This window comes from Grammomys surdaster, unplaced genomic scaffold, assembly GCF_004785775.1.
Source record: "Grammomys surdaster isolate TR1022 unplaced genomic scaffold, NIH_TR_1.0 136, whole genome shotgun sequence".
Lineage (NCBI taxonomy): Eukaryota > Metazoa > Chordata > Mammalia > Rodentia > Muridae > Grammomys > Grammomys surdaster.
In genome coordinates this window covers 4,847,433-4,860,020 of record NW_021604594.1, presented here as the reverse complement: position 1 = coordinate 4,860,020, position 12,588 = coordinate 4,847,433, and the positions used below count along the sequence as shown (strand labels likewise).

General features: G+C 36.5%; 1 protein-coding gene across 2 annotated transcripts in view; it reads right to left on the bottom strand.

Moving 5' to 3' along the window:
• Nucleotides 1–2,237: 2,237 nt before the first annotated feature.
• The window catches only part of Pde1a (phosphodiesterase 1A), a 196,459-nt gene continuing 186,108 nt past the window's right edge, over nt 2,238–12,588 (bottom strand). For both annotated transcript variants that reach the window (XM_028762870.1, XM_028762872.1), the window contains 2 exons: nt 5,747–5,863; nt 2,238–3,679 (listed from right to left, as the gene is read on the bottom strand). In XM_028762870.1, the coding sequence (XP_028618703.1) occupies nt 5,790–5,863 (74 nt within the window). In that variant the 3' untranslated portion in view covers nt 2,238–3,679; nt 5,747–5,789. The remainder of the gene's footprint in view (nt 3,680–5,746; nt 5,864–12,588) is intronic.

The window sequence follows — 12,588 nt, the reverse complement described above, 5'->3', positions numbered from 1 at the left end:
CTGCCACATACTCTTGAAATGTCTTTTTCTATTCACCTCTATGTTCCAAGGTTTCCCAGGAAATCTAGCAGACAAAAATGAAACACATTTGAGACTAGTAGCTTTGCAATATATGTGTAACTTGTGAAGGGTAATATTGGTCATTGTAAACTCACTAAGGCAAGTATAGTGTATGACAGACCAATGGCAACTCAATTTCTTTTTATTTTCCGATTTTAAAACGAGTTTATTTATTTTTATTTTATGTGTATATGTGTTTGTGTTTATTCATGAGTACCACTTGCAAACCTTGTGCTTGCTTGCAGAAGCCAGAAGAGAGCATTGGATCCTCTGGGACAGAAGTTATACATTATTGTGAGCTACTCATGTGGGTGCTAAAAACTGATCCCAAATCATTTACAAGAGCAGAAAGCACCCTTAAAGGCTGAGCCATCTTTCTAGAATGGCCACACAATCTTATTCCAAAGTCCTCACTGGTTCTCCCTAATTACTCATACAAGGAATCACATTCGTCTATACATGACTTTAAAGGAAACAATGTAGCTTTAGGTTCATAATATGTATCAATAGAAATGAGGGCACATACAAGAGTCACATTACTTATTAACTACCACTAGTTTAATGAAAGCCTCATACTTAACTGCTTACTAGACAGATTTACCTATGTACTTTGAAAATCACATGTGATATCCTCCTACTGAGCAAAGGATTCCCTCTCCTGTGAACAACAAAGACAGCTCCAGTATTGGGATATAAGGCTTAATGGATCGCTAATAATGTAGCATCTGCTATTAGGCACTGAAAACCTTGTCCTCTTAGAGCATTAGTTTTAGGAATAAATTCTGAAAAAATGTGATAAATATAGAAATAGCGAGTAGACCCCTGCCTGCTGATTTTGAGTCAGACTTCCTTAGACATCAGACCATGCCTCTTCCACTTCTTAGATACACGACTTTACACAAATTATTTTATACTTTTTGTGGATTGTAGATGCTAACTATCCTTCTCAAGGAGTAGTTATAGGGAGTAGAAAGGCTATGAAAATAGGTAGCAGAGCAAAGCACCTTAAGAAGTAAGAATGTCTCTTAATCACCCTTCCTGTTTGAGTCTGCATACTCCCAGTTTCTCCAGATTTTCACAAGCTGTCAACAATCTACTAAAAGAAATTAAACTGAATACTAAATGGGTCAGGATAATTTCCAACAAATATGATTTATTTAGCAATCATATATAGTAGGAAATACAGAGAGTTACAGCATAATAAAAACACAAGAATCATAGGTTGTCAGGTTAAAAAGTAGAGTTCTGGTTAAATGAAAAGGCAAATAAACTTGCAAGTATATGGTGGGTAGCTGTGAGTAAAATGCAAAGCAGGTGCAGCAGCCTATGGAGAGAGATAGTCCTGCTTCATAGTGTGGTCTCTCACATCAATATCTGCACATTTGGAGGCACACATGATCTCCAGTGTGACCCCCTACTTATTAGCTTCCAGTAGGAGCTGTCCTATAGAGAGAGAAAGAGGAAGGAAGGAATGTGGAAGGCCAAAGGCAAGATATGACACACATTGGCCATGGTGGAGATAGGAAGAAAAGGGAGGGATATGAGGAGTAGAGTATGTGGTCCAGGCAGTGTGACAGCTCTGAAGCAGTGTGCCTCCCCAACTACCCCTGCAAGTTGGTCACAGTGCTCTGTAAGTCACATAGCCTGGACAATTAGGCTAGCAAACATACACTGATCAATGTGTGTATTCCTTAGTTTACATTAACCAAGCATAGAGATTAAAGGAATAAAATACATATATTTTCTATGCCATGAGAGAAGTAGAGCTTCAATTTATTCTCCCCTCCAGAGGTTCTAGCTTTACTGAAAGATAACTGGCTCACTTAGGAACAACAGTAATTAGACTTCTTAGACTCTCAGATTCTACTTTGAAAGCAGAATAGTTTCTAGATAGTAAATATCTCATTTTATAAAAGAAGACATTAAAAGCAGTAGTTACTGTTTCTCCATAAATAGAAATAAAATGTCCATGTTAAAGGACAAAGGCTACTAAGATACACATTTCTATTAATCTTCTCAACACATTATTATAGATCAATCTTTACTGCTGATATTTAAAATATCCATCACATTATAATGGCTATGATACAATTCAATTATTTAACAAGATTTAGACAATAGTAACACTAGGAATCTAATTCACAGAACATTTAAAAGCATTTTTATACAGTCTACACACAAACATATCTTAAATTACAAGAATGCATACTAAATATGCATAGAGAATATGGCTTACACATTGAAGTAGATCCAAGTTGTGAGTTATAAAGACCTCACTACTTAGACTTAAACGCTTCTGGTCATGCTCCTCTCTGAAATATTGCTTAGCCTAGTGGAACCTGGGGAAACAAAGGTGCAAGAAGCTACTCATTAGGATGGGCGAACCTTTCTGCACATCACTTAATTGACAGTAACTCTCTGTTCATTCCATTCAATTTTCACCTTTCACAAAGTTCGAAATCCCTGAAAGGTATGTACAGTGAAAAAGCTAATTGGGCTTGACCATTCTTGTTAGCTAAAAACAAGAAAAAAGGCCGCCAACAAGTTGAGGAAAGGCTTTACACATGCTCAGGCAAAACATGGCCAAGAAGCAGGGCCTCTGAGGGTTACAGTTCACTTCTGTTCAGTAAAATTAAAAAGTCGCATCAAATAATATTGGCTATACAGAAAATTATGGGTTTTTTTCCATATACACTTCTGAGCATGAGTGCACACACCTACCACAAACACACACACACACACGCGCGCGCACACACACACACACACACACATACACACACACTTGTCGCTTATGCCTCAGCCTGTAATATGATTTTATATTCTAGTGGGAACAACATCCCAGAAGGAAAATTCTGCTTTCTCTTCAAGTGCCCTTCTTCTGCGATGGCTGATGTTCCTTGTTACTTTGGCCCTACAGCAAGATGAGACCTGCAATATGACCACACACACGGGTGATACACTAGGGCCTTAAAACCCAATGGATGCTTGCAGAATGGTTGATGGCTTCAAGGAAAGATGGCACTGTAGTTTCTCAGCTGGAGGACAAACGAGATGTTCATCCAATCACTGTTCAGCAGCTCTTATAGTCAGCTGTTGCTGGTACTTCATGAACAACTTCTGAAGACAGCTTTGATTCTGATTCTGTTCCCATACATTTAAAACAAGACAGTCTTACCAGATCAGCATTGCAAGAAAACAGGTTTTCATCATTTTGTTTTGCTTTTCTTTTACTCTTTGTTTATTTTCTTCTTGTTGTTGTTGTCCCTGTTTGTTGACAATGGTGTTGTTGCGGCACTCTTGTGTTACACGGTGCAAGAAGTACATTGAAAACCATCTTCTGCACAAGTTTAAAATGATGAAAACTTGAAAGTGTCCAACTTTCAGTCTTAAAAGATTTCTCTGGCTTGATTGAATATGATCAAATCACAAAAGGAAAACCATGACATAAACAGTGGCCAGAATCCTAATGATAACTTGTGGGAACTTCTTTGCTCAGTTATTAGATTGAAATTTACGTTCTTGTTCCTTACAGAGGAGTTCACTAAAATGGCCTGAGCCGAACATATATTTTTTTAGAAAATCAATGTCTTTGCATGTTTTTCATGCTGCTTTCATTTTCCTGAAATAAAAAATCAAATGAAAACAAGATCAGAAAAGGGATGGGAAGGTGGGTTGGGTAGATATTGGCTAGAAAATACAACATTTCAGTTAGATCACAAAAATAAATTCGAGAGATATATTCAGAAGATATAGTAAATAATCATGTATTATGTTCTTGAAACTTTCTGAGGGTAGCTTTTCACCTAGCCACTAAAAAGTGCTAAGTGTGGGAGGTCATACATTTAGTATTTAGTTCAACTTAATTATTCCATGAAGACTACAGACTTCAAAATATGCCACATGTAAAAATTACAAGTTTGGGTAACTAAAAATAAATAAGGAAAAAAAATAGAGAATATTATTTAGTCCACATAAGGATCAGCTACTGAATGGCTTTTTCACATAGGACTTATACACTCTGCCAGAAATAAGAGATTGTAATGAATAGCAATTAATTTATCTACATTGTAATTGCTTTCTAGCTCTGTTCTGAATGTCCATGTTTTTCACAGCTTTTAATTTCAGTAGATAGTTTTCATATAATGTCATTTTAGTAAACACACTGGTGACTTGTATTCTCTACATACATTTTGGGGAAATACTCATAAATAATATAGATCTATACTATAAATATTTAGAAAATGCGGACCCAAGTATTATATATATATATATATATATATATATATATATATGGATACAAATGTCCTATAGGGAGGAATATTGCTTAATTTTGCATATTCATATTCATCTTAAATGACCAGAATCTCAAGAGCTAATAAATATACAATTTGTGTGTAAAGTGTGGACAGTCTTTATAATGGTTATTAGCAAAATACATGGATAGGCATGAGATGCTAAAAAGCCACTTGGTGATTTGCTTTATTTCCAACCTTCATGTATAAAGCAGGAATTATAGCCACCATTGGATTCTTAATGCAACATGTCTAAGATGTTCACAAGTGAGTCTTTACACAAATACTGAAGAATTACCTTAAACGTCAAATCACATTTAACTCAAACCAGCATCTGAAGAGTCAATGACAACATCTCAAGGGACTGGCATGGCTCCCTCACCATTTTACCAAGCCCCTGCTACTAAAGCAATATAATATTCCTCATGCCCCCGCTACTAAAGCAATATAATTTCCTTCTAGCACTTGTGATTTGTTTGATAGGCATTTTGTAAAATTTAAGACATCTATACTATATACACCACCCTCTCTAATTGTCTGCTCATCCTGTGTTCTTTCAAGGCAGTAGTTCTGTTTGAATAGACACTAAGATTAATATATCAGCTCATTAAAACTTCATGTTTCTATATATTTGTAATATATAGAAATACTCTTCATATTTATACAGCATTATTACTAGGGTTATCAATCTGCCAGATGGAAAGCAAGTCACAGAAGTCATTTATAAAAATGACTATTATTGTTCACAGATTTTTAGGAAACATGATGTTCATGTCATTAATGGTTCCTATATGCCATAGAAAAGGTAATTCTAAGTCTTCTCCTACTGTAAGAGTTTCTTCTGGAATCTTTTTTCATAAACCATATAAAATATAGCTTATTGTGCTTAAAGTATTAAAATTGTAATCTCAGTAAATAAAATGTAGTTGATGGAAAAAAGTGCATTTAAAACAAATAGAATAATATTTAAATGGAGTCCTTTGTGTCTGAGGGTGTTATATAAACAATTCACTTTAGATATTAGGTTTCTTATATGTTTCTTATGTGCAGCTTGGTCTTCATATGGGTCCCAAACAACTGGAACAGGGGCTACCCCAAACGCTGTTGCCTGCACATGGGATTTGTTCTTCTGGTTGGGCTGCCTTGTACGGCTTCAGTGAGAGAGGAAGCGTCTATCCTCACAGGGAATTGAAGTGCCAGGGCAGGAGGGAGGTATGCAGGGTTTACCCAGGGGCTCCCACACCCACTCAGAGGAGAAGGGAAGGGGAGATGAGGAAAGGTTTGTGAGAGGGTGGACCAGGAGGAGGGCAGTGAGCCGAATCTAAAGTGGATAAGTAGACAAATAAAATTAAATAATAGAAAAAATAGGTTTCTTGTCTCAAAGATTAAATTACCTCTTTTGTTTAAAACAACTGAACTTTTAAAGTTTGTTCACACCTATGGTCGTGGGTCAGCATGCTTTTCTTCAGTATTTCCTAAGTCTTCTGAGTTCTTATGAAGTTCAAGTTCGCCTACAAACATCAAATAACAAATAGGTAAGACAAAATTGGCCTTTGGCAGCAGGTGGGGGGGAGGGGCACTAACATTCCCAGGAGAAAGCCCTTTGTAAAGTGCTGAAGAAGGGCTTTGATAATGGATTTTGTAGTGCGTTTCTCCAAAGACAGAGTATTTTCCTTCCACCCTGGGGGTTTGCAGAGTACAGCACATCTTCGCATGATTGTTTAATCGTTGAAGTTGAAGCTTAGTCTGGAAACACAGAGACAAAATATACGAGAGAAGCATTTATTAAGTCACACGCAGGACTTCGTGATTTTCCTGGATGTTTCTTTTACTGAAACCAAGTTTAAACAAATCCTAATAACCAATGTCTTTAACCATGTTCTGATTGGCTGCTGCTATGAATTTAAAACAAATTAGAATGAGTATGAGAGACTAGTAACGTTTCAGATAAAATAATCTGCCAAAACAAATTAATAGAATTTATAGTCTTAGAGCTTTATATAAACTCCAGCTTTATATAAACCCTGAAGATAAGGAAAGCATTAGTGTGGAAACTATTCCAATGCTTCCTAAGATGTTGAGGAGAACTGATTAAAAATTGAATAAAGTTTCAGATAAACATAAAAGGAGACCCGAGTGCCGCCTGGACCAGTACCAGTGCCACACAGTTTACACTCGCTAGACCCGGCAGGTATGCAGACTGACTGTGTATCTTGTGAGTGAATGGGTGGTGTGTTCAGATACTTCACATTAAGGACGATAGCCAGAGATTTCATCCCAGTCTGTTGACAGAACAAGAACATCCTTACAACCTCCTAGAAACTTGCTGTTACATTTTCAGCTCTTGTTCCACTCAAATATGTTCACATGTAGCCTTTGGGAGGCATTTGTTCCCATAATGCACTTGGAAAATCTCAAGCCTATACAGTCGTTTCCCCCATTGACTCAGGTAGCTCTTCACTCTCAGATAGGATTAGATTCTATTCCAGTGTGCCTTGAGCTATAGGTTCTTTCTTCCCAGGGAAACTCTCTTCTATTGAACTAGGATAAGAAGAAGTAATTCTATCTCTCCACTGTAGGGATCTCTTTACTGGAATTTTCTTCGTAAACCCCTTTTGATTTTCAGCAACTTAATATTCCATTTATTTGAACTCATACTAAAAAGTTTATAACAAGATTCTGAAACTTCTTTGACATTGTTCCTCACAGCTTGGTTTGTTCTTTGACACTTATCATGTTGGAGCCTTGCTTTAAACTTCAAACTTGATATCCTGTTATTTAAGACCAGAGGAGAAAAATAACAAAACATACTTTACTAGAAAAGAACAAGTGACAGAGATAAAAATAGACTGACTGACTTAAAGATTAAAATAAAATAAATATTTGTCTCATTTGGAGAGAACTTTTTATAATGGGTAAAGGACACTAAAGTCTACTTAATCAAGTAATTTTATTTCTAGTGAAGTCTTATCAGTAAGGAAAATGGAAGATGAATTAAATAATAAAATAAAAATAATTAAATCTCAAAATGATGTGCAAATGACATCTAAGAGTAATTCTGTAAGTACAATTAGAAAAGCAGTGTTATAATCAAGTCCATAGTTTCACAGTACCAAAAGAATAATCCTTCTTTCAAACTCTGAGGTCCTGGTATTTTTTAAGTACACACACATACACACACACACACACACACACACACACACACACCATTGCCAAGTGATTTCATAGAAGGTGGGTTATTCAAAAAAGTTTAAAAAAAATAAATTAAAAAAAATCAAAATCACATTATTTTAAATTCATCTTTAGTTGCAGAAGCCTTTGTGATTAACTTGGGTATGCCATGAGGAAGTCACTCTTAGGCACATAATTTTGACATCATCCTTTCAGGAAGGAGGAAACAACTGGGAGCATTCATCACCTCAAAGATAATTTTAGGTAATAATTTACCTTCATAATTGAAGCACAGCTTATGTAAACAATCTTAAAAACCACCCAGGGAATCAAAGCTTTACTCTGTTATAATATGATTCAGCCCATCCTTTTAACCTGATGAAATGTTTGTTCTTTTCAAAATAAAATTTATAAATAAAATACATATTATCAGAAAGAATTCCAGTTAAACTGCAATACAATATCAGCATAGTAAAGAAATCTACTGAAACACAGTGGCTCTTTGGTAATTGTGTAAATGACAAGAACTACGTACAGGTTTAATGTATATATATATATATATATATACACAAGTTAGAAGTAATAATGGTTTCAAATTAAACTTCAATATACTCCACTAAATATATTATGAAAATATTTATGATTCCTAGCTATGACAAAAATGCCACTAACATTTACATGCAATGTAGCCTACAAATGATATGCATGATGATCAAGTTAAAGCCAGGAAAAATAATCTTCCATAAGATTCACGCACATAGCTCTTGGTTAAAATAATTTCTTTGTAGAGTTACCCCAAATGACCCCAAATAGATAAAACTATTTCCAGAAGTCATAGCTTATTAAATGAATGTACTAATGCATTGTTGACATCAGACGGGTTCTTAAACAATTCAGGCAGTTTTCACTGCTGTTGGTTCCCACCAGAACCAGATTGCAAAATCTTATTGATGAAGACGGCACATCATTTTGTTGTCGGATTTGAAAGACAAACTGTAACAGAGACCATAGCTCCTTCTTTAGTGGACAATGTTCATAGTTCTCAAAGACTCTGAACAGGCTGGTGGTGAAAGACAATCATCAATACTCAGATTCATCTGTGGACCCTCTGTGCCACATTGGCAACAGCCAGGTAAGGTGTCCTAACTGAGGCAATTGTCGTAAGTTATTATGGTGGCAACTGATCATTTTATGATTGTAGTTAGGGCTACACAGAAATGAATCCATGTCTGGTACTAGTGGTGAGTTTTGGTGAAATAAGTAGATTCTAGGGGATCTGGTGTAGTTACTATAGCCACCCCTTGATATATTCACAGTGTGATATCACTATTGGAAGGCAGTGGGAAGTGGAAGAGAGTACTTGGAGAGGGGAGATCACTGGGCATTCCCTAGAAAGACATGCATCCTCTCAGCTTCATGTCTTTTCTTCCTGCTAAGCATGAAGTAATTAGATTGTTAGGTACTCCTACTACCATATGTTTTTATTATCTCAGCCCAAATTAATGTCCCAACTGTCCTTGGAATAAAATTGCTAAAATAATGAGTTAATAATTTTTTTTGGTTATAAAGATTAGATAGTGAAAGTGTTTAAAGTTGAAATCAGCCGGACAGTGGTGGTGCGCGTCTTTAATCCCAGCACTAGGAAGGGAAAGCCAGGCAGATTTATGAGTTCCAGGCTAGCCTGGTATACACAGAGAGATCCAGGATAGCCAGGACTACCAGAGAAACCCTGTTTTGAAAAGCCAAAAAAGTAATAGTAAGAGTGGCAATAATAATAATAATAATAATAGTAATAGTAATAATAATAATAATAATATGGAGATCAAGAAATAGGTGGTTGCTAAAGAGATACTGAAACTATATAGAAGCCAAAGAGCTTCAGACTTAGGTGCACAGTAAAGTGTGGAACTAATATATCCAAGTCCCTAGGTCCAATCCTCAGTACTGTAAAATTAAACGAGAAGAAGAATTTAAGAAAAGGAAGAAGGAAGAGGAGAAATAATAACTAACAATAACAATAATCCACTGCCACCAAATATTTTGTATTAAGACAATAAAATAAGCATGATATCTTGAGGATAACTTGGCCAAGTTCAAAGGTTTAAGTGTATGAACTTAATTGAAAGATTAATTGACCACAATAGTGTGTTCTTCTAGCATAGGGTGACCTAGTTTTGGGGAACCATGCTATTACAGTAGCATCACCCCATGACCAGGTGGATTTAGGAATTCTATGCAAAATGGTAGACTCCTTTTTTCAGCAGGGTCTCCCTGTCTCCGCCTCTCTCTGTCTGGAGAGTGTCTTTACCTAGAGGGTGTTCCTGAACACAGGTGGCTGGCTTTGTCTGAAAAGTGACCTTTGTGCAGAGCTCTCTACAAGGCTGCATAACTCAACACACACACATCTCATCTGACTTTTTGCCAGCGTGATTATTCAGTGCTGTATTAGAACCAATCAGCACTTTCTGCTTACTTGATGCTAAGACCAATTAGCCCTTTCCACACATATCCCTTAAAAGGCCCCTATTTACTCTATCACTGAAACAATAAAATAGACTTGTCTTGCTGCAGCTGTCTCCAGAGGTCATTCCTCCATATTTACTGCCATTTGAATCCTGCTTTCTGCCTCTGTTCCTTTGTCTACTCAGGCTGGTGACCAACAGCCTCTGAGGACAAAGGGGGACCACAACCTAGGGAAATGTCTCACCTGGCTCTTCACTCAAGTACACAGAAACTTCTGCAGACATGGTCCATAGGATCCTGGGCACTACTTGAGCTGATAGCAAATCTCTGCATTATCCAGTATGATGCTTTACAGCCAAGCAGAATAAAGGAGTTGAGGGACCTTGAAGGATCATGAAGGTTTGACAAGTGCACACAGTATAGGGCATGGTTGAAGTCCTTGTGTTCTGGACCTCAAAGCATAATGTCTGAAGCTGTAAGAATGAAGATGAACATGCTTTGAAGTCTCTGTGAGATTAAGGATGTCTAGAATGTGGACCATATGCTAAATAAAGTTTTAGGCCAGGAAAGTTGGTAGTCCCAAAGAGAGGCCATATTACTAAGGGTGCAAGAACATGACTTTGCACAAATTAAATAAACGCCTCAGAATCAGACATAGAGCTGCAAAATTTGGCATTTTTCCTTTTGGGTTTTGGTCAAGCATTGATCATAGCTTTCCTTTTTCATCCCTATTTTATCATTTTTGGAATGGCAACATTTATTCCAAGCCACTTTATATTGGAAGCAGATAAACTTCTTTTTAAATTTTATAGGAACTAATTGTAAAGTTTTCCCTTAATCTTTAAGGAGCCAACCAGCCATGAGCTGGACATCTGAAACAAATCCTTCTTTGTTGAAATTATTTTCTCCAGCAGTTTCTCACAGAGTCCAAGAAATAGACTAATACAAAATACCTCATTTTATAAAGTGTTACATAAGTTTCAAATCAATAAGTTTTTATTTGGTCTTATTGAGTTCTGGATGAGAACCAAGAGCATTGACAATGATCTGTAATATTTAAGAGATCCCATTGGCCAACAACTCATAAAGAGGTAATCCTTTCCTAGTCATGGGGCTTTGTTAACACACGGTGTCTAGCACATGGTATCTAGTTGGGGCATTGTCTCTGTGTGATAGGGTTACACATATATATATATATATGAAAATTCCCCAGTTTTAGGTTTCCATAGGGCTTCTTCAAGAGGGCTTTAGTGTTGGTTGTCCCTTCTCTATGTCCTCCTTTACCCATCCCTGCATTTGATACTTCCTGTTCCATATTCCTCTTTCTTTCTTTATATTACTGTGCTCTATTTCCTTCCTTGGAAAGATTCCCCATCTCCATGTCCTCTTATTAGTTTCCTAATCTCTGTGGGTATTTCAAGTGCTAACATCAACGTATTAGAGAAAGTGTGTGATGTCTATCTTTCTGGGTTTGGTTTACTTTGTTCACATTGATTCTTTCCATTTCTATCCATTTACCTGTGAGTTTCATAGTTTCATTTTACTTAACAGTGGGATAATGTCTCTGTGTAAATGTACTACATTTTCTTTATCCATCCCTCAGTGGAGGGACATCTCCACTGCTTCCATTACCTGGATATTTGAATAGAGCAGCAGGGGACATATGTGAGCAAGTATCTCTGTATCAGGATATAGAGTCCTTTGGGAATATGCCCAACAGTTATATAACTCAATTATAACTCTATATTTAGCTCTTTGAGGAGTCACCACATTGATTTCCAAATGGCTGCATATGTCTATATTCCAACAGTAGTTGCATATATGAATTCACAGAGATTGTGATAGTGTGAAAAACTTGTACAAGTTCAAGCCAGAAATATATCTCAGCATGAGGAGAAAAGAGGTTGACACCAAGATCCACCCTAAACCTAGGTGTTATTGCCATTTGATAGCAGCTGGAAAAGAAGTGTCAGTTTTCGTTAAGGGTGTGATTCCTGGGAGGTCTCCAGAGACGCCTCCACACCCAACAGTATTTGGGCAAGACATATTTGAATGGGTATTTAATTTTTATCAGAATAAAATTATAACAATTGAGTCTAAAAGATGTGCTATTTTTTCTTTGCTTTATCTTTCGTAGGTAGAACATTAGCTCATATTACTGGTCTTGTGTACATTCATCAAAATCAATTTCAGGATTTCAATTTGAAACTTGGGAATAAAGTGCCAAAGAGGTGAAACATTTCGGCTGTGCTGGAAGTACTCAGATGCACTAAAAATTCTATTTAAATTTCAGTTTGGTAAGTAAACAGAAACGTTCAATTGATTTTGATTAAAAATATCCCCAACTATATTGATGTAGCAATCTACTTTGCTACTGGCTGAATGGAGATTGGTGGGTATAATTAAATTTGGTGTTGTTACAGATAGTACTGAAAAAGAAAATAGTGTGTCCTATTCGATACAGAAACTGTGGTGTCATGTTCATTCTCCTGTACATGGAGAATAGCTGGAAATGTGGGAAGACATAGGAATCACATCTGTAATTTGAGTGGCACAGCACAATCATGCAGGCATAATTTCATCAACTTGCTTATTTGTTGCC